The 20,479-nt window shown below is 43.5% G+C and overlaps 1 protein-coding gene across 1 annotated transcript; it reads left to right on the top strand.

The window, feature by feature from the left end:
* Nucleotides 1–1,374: 1,374 nt before the first annotated feature.
* On the top strand, nt 1,375–20,420 carry LOC125207435 (ABC transporter G family member 29-like). The gene is given in 20 exon segments (XM_048106776.1): nt 1,375–1,765; nt 1,859–1,943; nt 2,012–2,171; nt 2,244–2,314; nt 2,371–2,461; nt 2,541–2,842; nt 2,926–3,524; nt 3,589–3,749; nt 3,830–3,934; nt 12,372–12,376; nt 17,481–17,634; nt 17,712–17,903; nt 17,944–18,233; nt 18,320–18,610; nt 18,875–18,958; nt 19,022–19,155; nt 19,234–19,461; nt 19,538–19,709; nt 19,794–20,048; nt 20,139–20,420. Coding segments are annotated over 20 exon segments (4,008 nt in total). The 5' UTR covers nt 1,375–1,409; the 3' UTR covers nt 20,412–20,420.
* The last annotated feature ends 59 nt before the right edge of the window (nt 20,421–20,479 follow it).

The following is a 20,479-nucleotide window of genomic DNA, read 5'->3' as shown; positions in this document are numbered from 1 at the left end:
ATTTACGGTATATACTAAAATTTGTTATGGTGCAGTGTATGAAAATTCATATCGTTACCTTACTGAAATCTTTCGATAAGGTATTATACTATACTGAAAAATATCGAATTTCAGTTTTTTCGATACGATAAGACCGATATTATAGTATTTTTTCCCACCCACAACATTTGGTGCTAACCATTATGAATTGAACACGTGGATCCTACGTGAAATTTTCCTAAACAACTTCTTTCCTCAATCTACATTTATATAAGTCCAAATAGTTATATTAGTTCTTTTTTACAAAATATAATAATATTAATAAATTTATGAATTCTAGTTAACTAATTTAATTGGAGTTTACCGATACTTTTTACTCCTTAATTTGTGCTAATTGTTTAATACTAATAATATTTATTTATTGAGATTAGTTATTTTATAAGTACTGTACATGCATTTAAATTTTTTTACTTTCAGTGTTAAACATCTAATAGAGTTTTACATAAGTGAGAAATATTAATTATATTTATTAAATAATAATAGTATTATATTTATTTTCATAACGAATATTATGAAATAATCAAATAATGATGGAATACATCACGACACAAACTATGTACAAATAGAGTTGGAATAAAACAAGATATACAAACAAAATAATTTATATATTTAAGTAATGGCTGAGAAAACAAGTAGAGAAAGGAAATAATACAGATAGAAGATGGATGAGAGAGGTGGTTGTGTAACTGTTTTAGAATAAAGATTTCTTGTTCCTCATAGGATTCACTTATCCACTTAAAAAGTAGAGAAAGGTTTCTTGTTCCACATAGGTTTCTTGTCTATATTCTCATAGTAGTACTATTTGTTAGCAATTCAAATTTCTTCTGTCCTTCAAGGCCCATCAAATACTTCCTCTGTCCCATTAAATATGCAACATTTGGGAATTGACACAAGTTTTTATATAGTGTTGTTTCGTGAGTTAATGAAGAGAGGAAAGTAAGAGAGATGAAAATATAGATATAGAGATATTTCTATTTTAGGAAACGTTTTATCTTTAATGGGACAATCCAAAAAGGAAAAAAACGTTTCATTTTTAATGGGACAGAGAAAGTATATACTACATTATTTATATACCATTTCTGACAAGTAAACTCCAAGCATATAGTATGTTATTATTATTTCAGAATAAACAAAAACCTTGTGTTTAATCAATATACATATTTTATTGGATGAAATGAGGATGCATTTTCTTCTCTTTTTTATAATAATATCATGCTAAACAAAGCAAGTGACTTCCACCAAAATCATGCACACGTTTTGGTTAATTCTCATTCATTTGTTGCTGGATTTTAGTTGAGGACCGGGGCCGAAGGAGATGAAGAACGAGGTGGAAAATCACACGAGGACTGATCAAGACGAGGCGAGTAACAATGCTGATGAAGATAATGAGAAGATGTTGTGGAAAATCACAAGTGGAGTTGATAGGTGAGTTAGTTAATGGTTCTGTCAACTTTTTTTTTCTTTCAAAAATGAATGAATTTTTACTTTTTTCTTTTGGTTGTATGCTTTGCAGAGAAGGGAGTACTGAACTTGGTGGTGTGGAAGTGAGGTTTGAGGACTTAACTGTTGAGGCGGATTGCTTTGTGGGAGAAAGAGCTCTCCCTACGTTGCCAAACGCTGCTCGTAACATTGCAGAAGCAGCCTTGAGTTGCTTTGGGGTGAAGCTGGCTGAGAGAGCAAAGCTTCACATACTTAAACACACTTCTGGCATCATTAAGCCCTCCAGGTGTGTGTATGTGTGTGTTTTATTCTATTTGCATTCATATACTTAGCATGTTTGAATTCAAATGTTGCTGACTTTCATTTGGTGATGTGGTAGGATGACTCTTCTATTAGGACCACCTTCGTGTGGAAAAACAACCCTTTTGTTGGATCTTGCAGGCAGGCTAAGCTCCGGCTTGAAGGTTTGTGTCTAACCATGTAAAAAATCCACATTTACTTGAAGTCTAGTCTTACTTGAACTTGTGAACAGGCAAATGGTGCAATCACCTACAATGGGCACAAGTTGTGCGAATTCGTCTCACAGAAGACAGCAGCGTACGTCAGCCAGAACGACATTCATGTAGCCGAGATGACTGTGGGAGAGACACTAGACTTCTCAGCAAAATGCCAAGGGGTTGGATCAAGATATGGTATGTCTTGAAACAAGTTAACTAATTTTTATCTTTTTATGGAAAGTTGATTATTTTGAGTTTTGTATATAGAGTTCTTGAAGAAGATCACAAGAAGCGAAAGAGAAGATGGGAGTAGTGATATCACTGACTATGTTCTCAAGGTAATGTTCAAGATCATACTGTCATTTGTTTATCATTTCATCACCTATGGTGGCAGGTACTCGGATTTGAGGAGTGTCGGGACACCATCGTTGGGGATCAGATGCTACGGAGGATCTCAGGCGGCCAGAAGAAGCGCCTCACAACAGGTATTTAGGCAAAGAATGAACATAGGAAATGAGGATTCTAAGCTACATTCCTTCTGTTCTGACCATGTTTTTTTAATAGGGGAGATGATTGTTGGGCCATCCAAAGTGATGTTCATGGATGAAATATCGACCGGCCTAGACAGCTCGACTACGTTTCAGGTGGTGAAGTGTATGCAGCAGATAGCACACCACACTGAGGCCACCATACTGGTGTCCCTCCTTCAGCCAGATCCGGAGACATTCAACCTCTTTGATGACATCATCCTCCTGTCCGAGGGCCACGCGGTCTACCACGCCCCGATACAGCACGTTCTTGAGTTTTTCGAAGTGAATGGATTCCAATGTCCCCAAAGAAAGGGAGTTGCTGATTTCCTCCAAGAGGTATTATAATTAGTCCCTCAAATGAATAAAGGTGTAACCTTTTGTCATAAATCAAACTAATATATGTGCATTTGTTGTGATAGGTGACATCAAAGAAGGATCAGGAGCAGTATTGGGTGGATACAACGACGTTATACAGATACGTGTCAGTGAGTGAATTCGCAGAGAGATTCAGGAAATTCCATGTAGGCATCCGGCTTCAACGAGAGCTGTGTACCCCTTTTGACAGAAGCCAGAGTCCTAAATCAGCTCTAGTTTATGATAAGAGTGTGGTGCCTCAGAGAGTGCTTCTCGCGGCGAACTTTGCCAAGGAGTAGCTTCTGATAAAGAGGAAATCTTCCTTCTATGTTTGCAAGATTGTCCAAATTTTTGTTGTGGCATTGATTGCATCAACTGTGTTCTTGAGGACTGGAATGCATACTGGGAACGAAGAAGATGGGGCAGTCTACATTGGAGCCCTCGTGTTTGGCATGATCATCAACACGTTCAACGGATACGTGGAACTCTCACTCGCTATACAGAGACTTCCTGTCTTTTACAAACAAAGGGACCTTCTGTTTCATCCAACTTGGGCCTTTGCCATACCACATCTTCTGCTGAGATTACCGATATCCTTGTTTGAATCTTTCGTGTGGACGGCCACGACTTATTATACAATTGGATTCGCCCCTCAAGTATCCAGGTAAACATACACACTTCTTGATAAAAATGTTGAAGAGAAAGTTATGATAAGCATTGTTTCTCAGATTCTTGAAGCAGCTGCTGTGGGTGTTTTGTATCCAACAAACGGCTGCCGGGATGTTTAGGCTCATTGCGGGGATATGCAGGACGATGGTCATCTCCAAAACCGGTGGCTCGCTTACTCTTCTGCTCGTGTTCCTCTTGGGAGGCTTCATCGTCCCTCTCGGTCAGTTCAAGTGGTTAAAAACTAGCATAAGGACTAAAGCAAAACATAGCAACATTGACAAAACTTGGATCTTCATGCAGATCAAATTCCAATCTGGTGGAGATGGGGATACTGGATTTCGCCTCTTAGCTACGGGTACAACTCCATTGCAGTGAACGAGATGTTCGCCTCAAGATGGATGGATGATACTGAGATATTTTTACTGCGTGCACAATAAGGCATATCAAGCTTCCTGGGTCCAGAGAATCCACTAGATCATAAGGTCTAGGAACTCGCGGAATGCTGAAAGATCTCGGTCGTTGGACACACAGAATATCACTTCAAAACCCTCAACCCGCGTATACTAGAATTAGTATAGGGAAGTAGGGATCGACCCCACGAGGACAGATGCAAAATCATGCATTTAAAGGGCTTTTGGGTGGTATGGCTTCTGCCACGCAACTTGAGGTTGAGGAACTTATACTAGACAAGGAAAAGAAATTTAACTATACCTAGATCTAGGAAATGGAAAACAAACACGTAACACAAATTGTCATCATATCATCACTATCTCAAACAAACTTCCTAGATCTAGTAATATCACTACCTAATCTAGCTAGACAGACTCGATGCATGCAGTGGAGACCATTTTCCTGAAATAGAAGTGTACTACCAAAAAGCTGCAAAATAACCAACCCTAAGCCTAACTACCTACAAAACGCAGAGCATCATCGGAATTTAACTGAAACATGATGAAAACATAACAACGCTAGCAACTCAACGGCGACCAACAAATCGGACGTTAGAAAAATGCCGAGAACCCAACAAAAACTCAGATCTCTATCTCCTGGATGGAGTAAAGCAAAAACGAAAGCAGAAATTCAAAATCCATGCACAACTCAGTTTCCCTGTTCAGATCCACACTTCGGATGCTAAATCCACTCCGGATCCAAGCATCCGAGACAAACTCCGATCAAAATCATCTCCATAACTACAGATTCGCCGATTCACCACAGATCAACAACAACAACCACAGATCAACTCATATTTCCCAGATCAAGTACACAAAACATCCAAAACAGAGAATAACAATCAACCTCCGAAACAAAACTCCTCAAAACATAAAATCAACATAAATCAACACAGAATCAACACCATCATGACGTAAAATAAAATTCATTCATAGACGGTAAGTAGCAACGAGCAAATCGACTTCGAACAGCGAAGTTCGACAGAAATCAAAACACAAGTGCTGAAACGTAAACGATTGTATCTTCGCCCTCCTTGAGGACGGTGTTGCACAGAATTTCCCAAAGATGAAACCACTATGCTACCCCAGAATTCCCATTTTTCCCAAGTGTGTGAGTGTGTGTGTGTGTGAGCTGAGAGCTAAATCGTGTATATATTGTGTGTTGCATGCTCCTCCTTATATAGGCGTGGAAGTGGGTCCAGCAGGGGCTCTTTTGTGTGGATAGTCTTCTTTGCTCTCAGCTTCGGACTCCCTTCGTCTAGCCATGTTCTTCTTTGATTCTGCTCACTTTTCGCCTCCTTCCTTCGCTGGTCCACTGCCTTCAGTTCTTCCTGGACCTGGCGAATTCCTTCACACACCTGGCTTAAACAATGTGTTAGACCCAGTAAATGGTGATTTTTCATCACATAACCGATGCATGAAATTAGCATTATCAAACTGCTCACACTTAAACCATACTTGTCCTCAAGTATAAAGACAAGAAAAAAAGAAATAAGGCGAATTTCAACGCATGGTTATCCCCTGACCGACTCTCTAGACTCTAACTTAACACAGACTCCTAGACCTAGACACAAACTGACATACAAAATGACAAAACACTTAAAAGAAAAACACATAAGCACGTATGCATGAACTAGCTTCAACTTTTAGGCAACTGTCCCCACAAGATTAAGGTCAATCCAACAGGCTGCACTTTTCCAAATTGGCCTCTTCCCTTCTTCCACCTAATCAATCTGTCAGTTCGTCAAGATAGCCTTTTACTTCCCAAATTGTTGGATTCACTCGATCACTCATTCCTCACAGGGATGTTAGGACCGAATCTCTCATAAGTTATTGCCATACCACTGAAGCGTCGGGTTATGAGAGTTTTCTCCTTTTTATACTTCGTTCCCCCTTTTATTCCTGGGTCAGGTTACTATTGCTTCCTGCCCTTAGACATATTTCCCCTGGACTTCGTCCAGCTTATCTTTTTTTTTTTTTTTTATTTCCCTCTGGACTTCGTCCAAATTATTCCTCCATTTTTTCTCTCTATTTTTTTTTTCCCTCTTCGTCCAGATAACTCCTTTACCTGGACTTCATCCAGCTTATACCTTCATAACCCAATTTCCCCCTATTTTTTTCTCCTTCAGGACTCTTCTCCCTAAGCATTCAGTGACGGCCCCATTTTACATATGTTAGCTCAAAATTGTTTTAGGCTTATAACTCGCTCTTATAGTGGGGCTTCACAACTAAGTCAGCTAAGACATCTTCTATCGTTCTTACTTCATCTAGACTGACCTTGGCTTATTAAAGGAAAAGACTTCTAAGTTGAAATACATCATGTCTTCAATTGCTCTCACTAAGGAGATCAACCCGTATTATATTCACCAGCTCATGCGACACAAACAAAACCTAGACTTAACGACTCTTAACATTTTAAACACATACAAGCATTGACTCCCCTCCCCCTCCCACTTCACTCAAGCTTGTCCCCAAGCCATCGTCGTGAAGGGGGGAAACGGGGCAGTCAATCAAACATACAACGAACAATATAACCAAATAAAACTTCTCACACTTAGACCGAGCATCGGGCTAAGTGGGAGAAAAACAACATTAAAACATCGAAAATACAAAAATACTTCTCACACTTAGACCGAGCATCGGGCTAAGTGGGAGAAGACAACATTAAAAGAAAACACAAACTTCTCACACTTAGACCAAGCATTGGGCTAAGTGGGAGAAGGTAAACACATATAACAATTATCAACAGAGATACAGACAATAACAAAGACATAAAAAAACAAAAATTACGCTAATACAGAAAATAAAAGTTACTTGGTCATGGGGGGCAATTCATTTCTGGGTCTGGCCCCCTCGAGAGCCAGACTGGGGTGGGATTCCAGGTCGGGTCATCTTCACCTTCTTCTTCGCTGGCAGCTCCGGCTCTTCTTCCTCCTTCTCTTGCTGATCGAACACTAGTTTTTTTAACGTCAGGGACTTTGACTTGGATGGGATTAACACTAGCTTGGATGCGGATGGGGTGACCACTGGCTTGAGCGGGTGTGGGGGTCGCTGGATGGAGGAACTGCCCTGGCCGGGCTGCTTGACCTCACTGCTGGATCCAGGAAGCACCTTCTGCTGGGTCAGGGAGAGTGTCTTCTCCACCCATTTTGACATTTCATCATCAGCTCCATGGCTTCTGCTATCCGTTCACTCTGCTTGGAGGACTTCATTACCAAGTCTGCAATGTTTCCCCGCAGCGCCTTTATCTCTTCCCGGGCCCCGCTCAATTCTTTCCGCATTCCACCGAGTTCCTTCATCATCTCCTTCCTCATCATTTGCACTTCCTTCTTCAACTCCTCAACCTCCTCACTGGGCACAGCCTCCACAGCCTCCGACTCCGTCTTCACCTTATCTCCCACCTCGTAGAAGAAGGTTTCCTTGCCGTGTGCCTGGAGCAGCCCTTTGTTGAAGAAATATTCAACGCTGAAGGTCTCTGGGGGCTCACACATCACGACTAGAGGAGCGGTCTTGGCTATTTTCATGTTGATGTTCCGTTGGAGATAAGTGCCGAGGAGATGGCATGTGTACATATGTCGCGCGGGATTGCTTGTCATTTGATGGCAGGCTTGGGCCAACCAGTAGCCGAGATGTACCTTCACACCTTTCGCCATACACCAGGTGAAGTAGAGGTCAGTGGTTGTCAGAGCTGAGTTCGCCGTTCCCATCAGATTGTAGCTAATAAATGTCTGGGCGAATCGGAGGATGCGGTCTTCAATGTGGGAGGCTTTGGAGTAGCTGGATTTGAACGCCCCCGCATTAGAGTGGGTGACCAGCTCCCATGCTGCCTGTACTTTAAACCCTGGTGTGTTCTTTGGTACGCCGACCATCCTCTCATTCCAGATGCCTTCGTCATCATCAGCCCTGGAAAACAACCCCATCCTCAAGGACCACTCCCTGATGCTCATCTCATGTTCTTCGTTGAAAAGCCTGAATGTGATGGAGTCCGCGTCGAGGTCAGAAGTGTTCTTGAGTCGGAACGTTGAGAAAAACTCTCGAGCTAAGTCCACCGGCACCTTTGCCTGGCTGTGCTTCAATAACCACTCAAATCCGATCGCGTAGATACACGCGCGGAACTTCTCATCGCATTCAATCATCTTAAGCTCCTCGGGAATGTACTGCTTGCCTGATTTTGCCATCTTCCCTGCGCTGCATCTCTCCTTGTATGTTGCGGCCCTTTTCTGATCATCAAAGCGTCTCATTGACTCCAGCAATTCCCTAGTTAGCCAAATCTCCGGGCGCTCATAGTTAAACTCCTCATCAGATTCTCCGGGTTCGGAATCGGACCCAGGAGTAGGCTCGGCTCGTTCCTCGGTGGAGGAAACTTCGGTCAGTGGGGAAAGTGGCTCCTCAACCTCCTTGACGGAGGGAGTGCAGGGAACTCCTCCTTTTCATAATAGACCAAGTCGTCCACCTCGTCTAGTAGACTCCTCCTGGCCCTTTGCTTCTCTACTCTTTCGTCCACCCTTGGTTCGTCTTCTTCCTGGTCATCCATTAGATCCACAATCAGATGTTGCCCTTCTTCGACGGGCTCTAGTACTCCAGATTCATCAGGGTTCGCCTCGCCCAAAGGCTCCTTCGGGGTTTCCCCCATATTGTCCACCATTTGGGTCCCCCCCTCAATATAGACAGGGGTTTCCCCCTAACATCGCTCGGGGTTGCCCCCTCCTCCATTGGTTCAGGGGTTCTTCCCCTAAAATCCTTCGGGGTCTCATCCCCGGTCTCCATTGGGGTTTCCCCCTCGATAACTTACTCTGACACATGGGTTTCCCCCTCGGTAAACTCTTCCAGAATAGGGGTTTCCCCCTCAACAACTTCCTCACGAACAGGGGTTTCCCCCTTTTGTCTCACCCTCAGAGTTAGGGTTTTCACTTCCTCGTCCCTCGGACTCCACCTTCTCATCACCATCATTCAGCCCACCATCTGCCGCCAGTTCCCCCGTCGCCTCCTTCTTGTCCGCCTCCAGTGGATTTGTGCTTGGAGCGGTTTCCGCCTGTTGAAGACCAGAGTCCGGTACTCTGGTTGAAGCTTGAGGCCTCTCATCGTGGGGAACTGCGGTTTGAGCCGTCGAATCAACAGGGATCGTCGGCGGTGGTGCGGCAGCCGCGGATGTCATCATGCTAGCCGAGAATAGGGCGTAGACCTCCTTTGCTTTCTCGACGCTTCCCAATTTTTGCGTCAACTCCGCCAGAAGAACCGCGTCGTATGGGTTCTGGACGGTTTCCGATCCCGTGGCTGACGCCTCCGGCCGTGAACTCCCTGTGGTGTGAGTTGGATCCATCACTGTAATCCGAAATCAAAAGGTAACTTGGTAGAAATCGGGTTAGGGTTTGCAATTCTTGAGAGAGAAACAAAGTAGAGAGAATGGAGAGAATCGGCGTTTGTCGTTTGAGATTATTGGAGAGAGAAACTGGCGGTTAGCCTTTTTGGTGAAAAGATGGTGCGGTTGCAGGCGTGATGTAAGCAACCGTACACCTCCCATAAATATCGGCCAATTTGAAATTCAAATTATCTCCATCCCTCCCCTAAAATTCCTTCTCTAAACTTCCTTCCCCTAGCTAATTTCCCATACCACGACTTTATTAAAAAAAATGAAAACGCCAGACTCCACGGAGTCTGGTGCTTCGAAAATATTTTTGGAAGATTTAGATTTTCTCTCTTTTTTTTTTGGATTTTTACTTATTTTCACAACGCAATTAAACTATTTACACAATCCGTTTGAGTATTCCCGAGATCCCCTGGTTCAGTGTATATATTAAAAACGTAAACCAATTTACCTGACCCAGGAGTTCATCGAGAATACTTCTTCGTTTGACTAGGTGATAATAGGGAGTGCACGTAGTGGCACTTCCTCCACTACACACAACTCAGAATTATCCCTATAGACCTTTACTCTATGACCATTAACAAGGAAAGGGATAGATTTAGAGGCACTTCCCTGGATTTCTACAGCTCCATTCACGCGGAGGCCGACAATGGTGTATGGACCGATCCCTTAGACTTAAACTTTCCTGGCATAAGCTTGAGCCGGGATTGGAAAAGGAGCACCTTCTGTCCCACATGGAGTTCCTTGACTCGGAGATTCTTGTCATGCCATAACTTTGTCCTTTCCTTATACCACATAGCAGACTCATAAGACTCCAGCCTTAGTTCCTCCAGCTCTTGTAACTGTAACTTCCTTTCCTTTTCACAAGCCGAAGGCTTCATACTCATCTCTTTGACTGCCCAGTACGCCTTGTGCTCTATACCCACGGGCAGGTGGCACATTCTGCCAAACACCAGCCTATAAGGCGACATTCCGATAGGAGTCTTGAAAGCAGTTATGTAGGCCCATAATGCATCACCGAGCCTCTTACTCCAGTCTTTCCTCGAGGGATTGACTGTCTTCTCCAGTATTTCCTTGATCTCTCGATTAGAAATTTCTGCTTGGCCGTTAGACTGAGGGTGGTAGGGGGTAGATACCCTATGGTGCACACCATATTTCCTCATCAGAGCCTCGATGGTGCGATTACAAAAATGTGTTCCCTGGTCCGAGACGATGGCTTGAGGAACTCCGTATCTGTTGAAGATATTGGCCTTCAGAAACTTTTCTACCTCCTTCGATTCACATGTCGTGGTGACCTTGGCTTCTATCCATTTAGACACATAGTCCACTGCGACCAATATATATGTGTTCCCATAGGATGATGGAAACGGTCTCATGAAGTCCATCCCCCAAACGTCGAAGATTTCGCAGACAATCACCGGGACCTGGGGCATCTCATTCCTCCTTGAAATTCCCCCTGTCTGTTGGCACCTTTCCTCGCTGTTTTCCTAGGTCCAAAGTGACCTCCACACGCCAAGGTGTGGCAATGATTCAGCACATCTCTTTGTTCCCATTCGGGAATGCAGCGTCTGATCACTTGATCTGAGCACATCTTCCATAAGTAAGGATCATCCCAAAAGTAATATTTGGCTTCACTTTTAATTTTCATCTTCTGGGCCCGGGAAATTTCTTCTGAACTTGGCACCTCTCCCGTGACAAAGTAGTTTGCCAAATCAGCGAACCATGGTTCTGCGTTTAGTGTTCGCTTCCCCTTGTCGGAATCTCCTAGACCGGTTAATGCCAAAACTGCCTCCCAACTGATCGGTCTAGGGAATTCCCCTAGATAATCCAAATGCTCTTCAGGAAAAGCATCGGGTATGGCCTCTTCCGTTTCCCCTTGAAAAATTCTTCTCAAGTGATCGGCTACTCTATTCTCTGTTCCTTTTTTGTCTCTCACTTCCCAATCAAACTCTTGCAAAAGCAACACCCAACGGATTAACCTTGGCTTAGACTCCTTCTTTGCCAGTAAGTACTTTATCGCTGCGTGATCTGTGAAAACAATAACCCTCGACCCAAGCAAATAGGGTCGGAACTTCTCGAATGAGTACACGACAACCAACATTTCTTTCTCCGTGGTATCATAGTTCTTCTGAGCTTGATTTAGAGTCTTGGATGCATAGAAGATCACATAGCTTTTCCCATCTATCTTTTGACCTAGGACAACTCCTACAGCAAAGTCACTAGCGTCGCACATTATCTCAAAAGGGTGATTCCAGTCTAGCGCCCTGATTATTGGTGCTGACACGAGTTTGTCCTTGAGTAATTGAAAAGCCTGCTTGCATCCCTCATCAAAGACGAATTCCACATCATTGTGCAACAGATAGGTGAGCGGTTGCGCGATTTTCGCGAAATCCCTAATAAACCTCCTATAAAATCCCGCGTGACCCAGGAAGCCTCTAACTTCTTTTTGGTTTGTGGGGTAAGGTAACTTTGATATCACATCCACCTTTGCCTTGTCCACCTGTATCTCTCTTTCAGAGACCACGTGACCCAGGGCAATACCTTCAGTCACCATGAAGTGGCATTTTTCGAAATTCAGGACCAGGTGCTTCTCCTAGCATCTTTTCAATACTAGGTCAAGGCTGGCCAAACAAGTGCCGAATGAATTCCCATATACGGTAAAATCATCCATGAATATCTCAATGCATACCTCAAGCAAATCCGAAAAGATACTCATCATACACCGCTGGAACGTTCCTGGTGCGTTACACAACCCAAACGGCATCCTTCGGTATGTATACGTACCGAAAGGGCACGTGAATGTGGTCTTCCACTGATCCTCTGGGTCTACGTAAATCTGGAAATAACCGCTGTATCCGTCAAGGAAACAAAAATATTGTTTGCCAGCTAACCTTTCTAACATCTGGACAATGAAGGGTAAAGGGAAATGATCCTTCTTTGTGGCTTCATTCAGCTTCCTATAGTCAATGCACATCCTCCACCCAGTCACCAGCCTAGTGGGCACCAATTCGTTCTTTTCATTCTTGACAACCTGTATTCCTGACTTTTTGGGCACCATATGGACAGGACTGACCCACTCACTATTCGAGATGGAGTAGATGATCCCTAGAGATAGCAATTTCAACACCTCCTTCAGAACTTCCTCCCGCATGTTCGAATTCAGCTTCCGTTGTGCGTCTCGGTGAGCCTTCACACCCTCCTCTAACCGGATGTGATGCATGCAGAGATTAGGGTTGATTCCCACTAAATCGGAGAGGGTCCATTCTATTGCCTTCTTGTTCCGCTTGATTACTTCCAATAATTCATTCTCTTGCTCCTCGGTCAGGTTACTGTTGACTATCACTGGGAATGTCTCATTCTCTTCCAAGTAAGCATACTTAAGACCTGGTGGGAGTGTCTTCAGTTCCTTCTTGGTGTCATTCGTCTCCTGGGGCAAGGGATTTTTTTCTGCAAGATCAGGTAATGTCTCCTTCCCAGTCCCAGGAGAATTTTCTAAACCGGCCACATGGGCTGATCCCCTTGATCTAGCTGACTTGGGATTTTCACAAAACTCCATGATGGCTTTTGCTAGTTCCTCATCTGTCAATTCTATTGTGTTCATTGTTGCACACCACCCTACAACTTCTCAGTCGATTAAATGGCTCAACTCCGAGTTGTCAATTTGTTCATGTATCAATTCATTCTCAAGATATTCTTGGACCAGGGGGTTAATAACATCTATAACATACAAATTTTCAACATCTAATGGCCTTTTCATTCCCTCATCTATGCTAAATGTATATTTTTCCCCATTATAGTCCAGGCAAATCGTTCCATCAAAGACATCGATAATGGTCATAGCGGTGCGTAAGAACGGTCTCCCTAAGAGCACGCCACTAGACTCAGCAGACTCATTATCATTCATTTTGATAACATAGAAATCAGCAGGATATAGAAAATCATGCACTTTAACTATGACATTTTCTAACACACCTTCAGGACAAATGCAAATCCTATCCGCTAACTGGATTACCACCTTGGTAGCGACCATTCTAACTCCTGTCAGTTTCTTGTAGATTGAAAGTGGTAAAACATTTATAGACGCCCCTAGATCACACATGGCATGCTCGACTCTAATGTCCCCTAGAGAAATGGGTAATGTGAACATACCTGGGTCTTTGCATTTTGAAGGCATCCTTCTCTTTTGTATCACAACAGATATATTTTCTCCGATCACAATCTTTCCGTCCGACTTTGTCTTCCCAGCTATGAATTCCTTGATAAACTTGCTAAAGGTAGGCATCTTCGGGGCTTGCAAGAAAGGCAGGTTGATTTCCAGCTTCCTAAAAATTTCCATGAGGTCATCTGTATCATCCTTCTTTTTCTTGGCTAAACGGCTTCGCTTGCTTCACCGCATTTGTGGAACTCCCAGCTGGGGTTTCGCCAGTTTCCCTACTCACTCCCTTACTTTCTAACTCAGGCTCTGAATCTAGGAAAAATGGATCAGCTGCTCGAGGTAAAGATCCCTCTAAATCTCCCTTCTGGAGGTCATCCTAAGTATGAACTTCTCTGGGTCTAGGGTTGTCCTTGTAAAACACTTGGATCTCCTTCCCCTTACTTGCCTGTGCGGGTGCGTCTTCCTCGATCTCCAGCGTCAGCCCTTCATAGCCCCGCCTGGATCTCAAGGTGATCTGACTAATGTTTGCTCGGTCAGGTGGCTTGACGGTGGCATGAAGTTTTCCTTCATTTCCCCGCATCTCCTTCAAAGAAACTGCAATCTGAGACTACTGCTTTGCCATCATGTCCATGACTACTTTGTGCTCCAATTGGGCGTCTTGCAGTTTGTGCACCACGTCATTGTTGGAATGCAGATTATTCTGCATGAACTGCTGCGAATTCACTAGGTCATGGACCATGTCATCCAAACTCCTTTGTTGTCTGGAGTTGAATTGATTCGAATTCAACCTTTGACCTTGGTTCTGTCCCTGGTTCTGCCGAGAATTTCCTTGATTCCCTTGGTGGTTATTGTACTGGTTGCCAGATCCTTGATTCCCTTGATTGTTAGGTTGGGAACTTTGGTAATTTCCTTGGTTATTCCTCTGGTGTGGTGGCACATAGGAGCTCCCTGGATTGTTCTGATTTCTGCTTCCCTAATTAGTATGATCCTGAGCCCTGTATCCCAATTGCTGCCGCCCCTCCTGATTTCTCCCTGACCAGTTGGACTGCCTCTCTGGGGGTTGTGCATAATTTGTGATCTGCAATGGAGGCGGTTGACTTGGATCATTGTCAGTCCATCTAAAATTAGGGTGAGTTCTCCATGGGGCCTCCTTTTGCCTTCCTTGATTCCAACTTCCATCTGGATTCCAGCTCCCCATCGAATTCGCCTGGGCTTGGTACTCTCCTTCACAGGGTTGACCGTAATAAGGTTGAAGTTGTCTTTCCTCTGGACCAGGGGGTTTCTCATTTTCTTGTGGGGCATGAGGGTTGCACTTCTCAATTGCATTTAAAAGTGTTTTCTCCAACTTATCTATCCTGACCTCCACTTTCTTATCATCTTGCTCTGTCACTGCATTGGCCGATCCCTTTCTCATAATGCTCCGTGGGTTATCATAAGCCTTCTTCGCCTCGATCAATCTCCCTAAAGTTTCTCTGGCTTCACTTGTTTTATTCTTGGTAAAATTTCCCCCGCTCGAGGAATTCATCAAATCCTTTGATTCAGGGTTTGCACCTTCGTAAAACAGATAGTAAGTCTCTGCCTCGATCATCCTGTGGTTCGGACAAGCATTCAACAGTCCCTTGAACCGGGACCAGTAAGAGCTCAGAGACTCATCATACTCTTGCTTGCACTCCTAGATCTCCTTCTTCAGAGCGTTCGTCTTGTTGGACGGGAAAAAATAATCCAAGAATTCCAGCTTGAAATCCTTCCATGTGTTGATCGAGTCGATGGGAGCCTCAACAACCAAGTATTAGCCTCCCCCTTAAGGGCAAACGGGACTGCACACAAACGGTAGTCCTCCTCAGTCGCCTCGTTGGGTCGCTTTTGGATCTTGCACAACTTACTAAACTCGTTTAGGAATTCGTAAGGACATTCATTCCTTCGTCCAGAGAATGTGGATAAAACTCCTAGCACATTTGTCTTGATATCAATAGACCTCTGGCGCTGGTTCGAGACTATAGGATGGGCGGGCTCACCGTCCAGATGCGCGGTGAGTGAACCTATCTCTGGATCGGGATCTTCCAAGTGTGCCATATCTACGTCTTCCTCTCCCTCGGTCTCGGAATGCTCTGTTTCTGTAGACGACTTCGGATCCTCTCCTCCCGATGAGTTCCACTCCTTCTCATTTTCTGATTCGAATGGGAATGGATCTACTGTCCTTAGCCCTGATCTGGTGGTGAGAGTGGACGTAGACTCCTTGACCTGCCACTTGTATCGGGCGTTTCCTGACCCAGATGAACTAGCCCAACTTCCGAAATGGGAGCCCGCATTCATAAACTGGAAACAACAACAATGAAACAGAAAGAAATTAAACTATATACACCAAAAACCATCTAAACACAATTAAAACAAACGCCATCCATCCCTAGCAACGACGCCATTTGATAATGAGATATTTTTACTGCGTGCACAATAAGGGATATTAAGCTTCCTGGGTCCAGAGAATCCACTAGATCATAAGGTCTAGGAACTCACGGAACGCTGAAAGATCTCGGTCGTTGGACACACAGAATATCACTTCAAAACCCTCAACCCGCGTATACTAGAATTAGTATAGGGAAGTAGGGATCGATCTCATGAGGACAGATGCAAAATCATGCATTTAAAGGGCTTTTGGGTGGTATGGCTGCTACCACACAACTTGAGGTTGAGGAACTTATACTAGACAAGGAAAAGAAATTTAACTATACCTAGATCTAGGAAACAGAAAACAAACACGTAACACAAATTGACATCATATCATCACTATCTCAAACAAACTTCCTAGATCTAGTAATATCACTACCTAATCTAGCTAGACAAACTCGATGCATGCAGTGGGGACCATTTTCCTGAAATAGAAGTGTACTACCAAAAAGCTGCAAAATAACCAATCCTAAGCCTAACTACCTACAAAACGCAGAGCATCATCGGAATTTAACTGAAACATGATGAAAACAGAACAACGCTAGCAACTCAACGGCGACCAACAAATCGGACGTTAGAAAAACGCCGAGAACCCAACAAAAACTCAGATCTCTATCTCCTGGATGGAGTAAAGCAAAAACGAAAGCAGGAATTCAAAATCCATGCACAACTCAGTTTCCCTGTTCAGATCCACACTTCGGATGCTAAATCCACTCCGGATCCAAGCATCCGAGACAAACTCCGATCAAAATCATCTCCATAACTACAGATTCGCCGATTCACCACAGATCAACAACAACAACCACAGATCAACTCATATTTCCCAGATCAAGTACACAAAACATCCAAAACAGAGAATAACAATCAACCTCCGAAACAAAACTCCTCAAAACATAAAATCAACATAAATCAACACAGAATCAACACCATCATGACGTAAAATAAAATTCATAGATAAACGGTAAGTAGCAACGAGCAAATCGACTTCGAACAGCGAAGTTCGACAGAAATCAAAACACAAGTGCTGAAACGTAAACGATTGTATCTTCGCCCTACTTGAGGACTGTGTTGCACAGAATTTCCTAAAGATGAAACCACTACGCTACCCCAGAATTCCCATTTTTCCCAAGTGTGTGAGTGTGTGTGTGTGAGCTGAGAGCTAAATCATGTATATATTGTGTGTTGCATGCTCCTCCTTATATAGGCGTGGAAGTGGGTCCAGCAGGGGCTCTTTTGTGTGGATAGTCTTCTTTGCTCTCAGCTTCGGACTCTCTTCGTCTAGCCATTTTCTTCTTTGATTCTGCTCACTTTTGCCTCCTTCCTTCGCTGGTCCACTGTCTTCAGTTCTTCCTGGACCTGGCGAATTCCTTCACACACCTGGCTTAAACAATGTGTTAGACCCAGTGAATAGTGATTTTTCATCACATAACCGATGCATGAAATTAGCTTTATCAATGGACAAGCTGGTGAGTGTTCCCACACAAGTATGAATATTGGTTATGACCCTAACTCATAAAAATCATGGTTTTATGGCAGGCCTCAGACAATGTCACGCGATTGGGAGTGTCGGTTTTGAAGCAGTTCGATGTTTTTCAAGACGAGAAGTGGTACTGGATAGGCATAAGTGCTCTCTTGGGAATCACAACCATCTTCAACATATTATTTGTGATTGCTCTCATGTACCTAAACCGTAAGTCCTACAGCTTCTGTTGAAGAATCCCTATCCTTTTTTGCTAGCTCACTTCTACGTTTTTCGAACTATGGTAGCTTTCGAGAAGCCACAAGGTATAATATCTCAAGAGCAGGCAAAAACAGAGGAATTATTCCAATCAAGTTCAACAACAGATGCAGATAAGAGGGGGATGGTTCTGCCCTTCACGCCTTTGGCCATGTCGTTTGAAGATGTGAACTACTACGTGGATATGCCACCGGTGAGAAGCCTCGTCCCTATCCTTCTTCGAACTTCATAGTTGATAAAGGCATAAACTAACCGGCTCCTTTCATGAGCTAACCGGCTCCTTTAGGCCCGGTGTTTTGACAGCACTGATGGGCGTGAGCGGAGCAGGAAAAACTACGCTTATGGATGTTCTTTCCGGGAGAAAGACCCGCGGCTATATTGATGGTGACATTAGAATATCTGGTTTCCCAAAGAAGCAAGAAACTTTTGCAAGAATTTCGGGATACTGTGAACAGAATGATATCCATTCGCCTCAAGTAACCGTCCATGAGTCCTTGATATATTCTGCTTTCCTTAGGCTCTCTCGAGACGTTGGGGACGACAAGAAAATGGCAAGAGTGACGTCTCCTTCCACATTTCATTTAGGAAAGAAAGAAAAGGAAAGTCATGCTGATGCTATCTGTTCTTGTAATGACAGATCTTTGTGAGCGAAGTCATGCGTCTAGTCGAGCTGGATAACCTCAAGGACGCGATAGTAGGGATCCCCGGTGTAACTGGACTGTCGACTGAGCAGAGAAAGAGGCTCACCATAGCAGTCGAGCTCGTGGCCAATCCCTCCATCATATTGATGGATGAGCCAACTTCTGGTTTGGAAGCAAGAGCAGCAGCCATTTTCATGAGAACTGTGAGGAACACCGTGGACACGGGAAGGACTGTTGTCTGCACAATACACCAGCCCGGGATAGACCTGTTCGAAGCCTTCGATGAGGTAAACAATAAACATCAAACATAATCAAACCTTCAATATAAGGAGGTGCTGTATATTGGCTTGGTATAAGCCCTTGGGTATGCCCAAGTTCTTTTGTATTCGGTTCATTCCCCTTCGCCGGCTCGTTAGCTTAGACTAGTTGGCTGTATCCCTCGGGTATACCCGAGTATTGCTTGTACGTTATATTAACTTTATTTGATTTATTTACACACAAAAAAAAAAAGAACTTTTCATCTGTCCTGACACCTATACTAAATCCATCAGTTGCTTCTCATGAAAAGAGGCGGACGAGTCATCTACGCAGGACCCCTCGGCCTACAATCACGAAACGTCGTAGATTACTTCGAGGTACACAAACTGGCACAACACCTTATCTTGCTATAACTATACCAAGAACTCTACCTAATGCAGGCAGTGCCCGGAGTTCCCAAAATCGAGGAGCAACGTAATCCAGCAGCGTGGATGATTGAAGTGAGCTCAGATGCAATAGAAACGAGGCTTGGTATTGATTTTGGAGACTACTACAAATCAACATCTTTATATCAGTAAGTCCAATAATTTTATTTCACATAATGTCACAAAACATACTAACTAAGTAACTATTATCTGTTTTTTTTTCACAGACAAAACAAGGCCTTAGTTCAAGATTTAAAATCTCCACCTCAAAATTCAAAAGATTTACACTTTCCTTCACAATATTCACAATCAACACTAAGCCAGTTCAAACTAATCCTCTGGAAGCTAAAATTGACTTACTGGAGAAATCCTGACTACAATCTTTCGAGATTTTTCTTCACACTCGCTGCTGCGTTACTAATCGGATCGATATTCTGGAGAGTAGGAACAAAGAGGTTCGTATCCGAATCCAACAACTCCAACAATATTCATCAAACAGAATTGTACTAAATCATGACACATTTGTTTTAGGGAAAACAGCAATGATCTCACAACAGTTATTGGAGCCATGTATGCAGCAGCGATATTTCTCGGAATAAACAACTGTGCAACGGTGCAGCCAGCAGTCGCCATCGAGAGGACAGTTTTCTACAGAGAGAGGGCTGCAGGGATGTACTCAGTCTTGCCTTATGCAATGGCACAGGTCAAGTTTAACAACCACACTTCATTTTAGGCCTTAAAAGTACGCGTTATGCTTATCTAAGACGTGTTAATCAACAAACCACAGGTGATCACAGAGATACCCTATGTGTTTGTGCAAACCACATACTACACACTGATAGTATACACCATGGTGAGATTCGAGTGGGAGCCTATCAAGTTCCTCTGGTTCTTCTTCGTCAACTTCTTCTCCTTTCTCTACTTCACATACTTCGGAATGATGAATGTCTCTGCCACGCCAAACCTTCACCTTGCTGCAGTCGTCTCCAATGCCTTCTACTCCGTTTTCAACCTCTTCTCCGGCTTCTACATACCCGGACCAGTAAGTACAATGTCTTTCGAAACTAGTACTAATAGCATTACTGGCCTAAAAAGATTAAAACTTTTTTTGGCTTTTGCATTGAAATGGCAGAACATTCCAACATGGTGGATTTGGTACTACTGGATTTGTCCGATGGCGTGGACAGTTTACGGGCTGATCGTGTCTCAGTATGGGGACGTGGAGGACGATATTAGAATAGAGGCAACAGCTCTTAAAGCAAGTGTAAGGAGCTATGTTGAAGAGCATTTTGGATACAAGCTGGACTTCATGGGAGAAGTTGGTGTGGTGTTGATAGGTTTCACACTCTTCTTTGCCTTCATGTATGCTTATTGTCTCAAAACACTCAATTTCCAAAAGAGATGATGCATTAATAAATAAGCTTCTTGTCCTCTTTTTCCTTCCAAAGAGGAGAGATTGACAACTTAAGTTTC

This window comes from Salvia hispanica, chromosome 2 (genome assembly GCF_023119035.1).
Source record: "Salvia hispanica cultivar TCC Black 2014 chromosome 2, UniMelb_Shisp_WGS_1.0, whole genome shotgun sequence".
Lineage (NCBI taxonomy): Eukaryota > Viridiplantae > Streptophyta > Magnoliopsida > Lamiales > Lamiaceae > Salvia > Salvia hispanica.
This window is presented reverse-complemented; position numbering and strand designations above follow the sequence as displayed.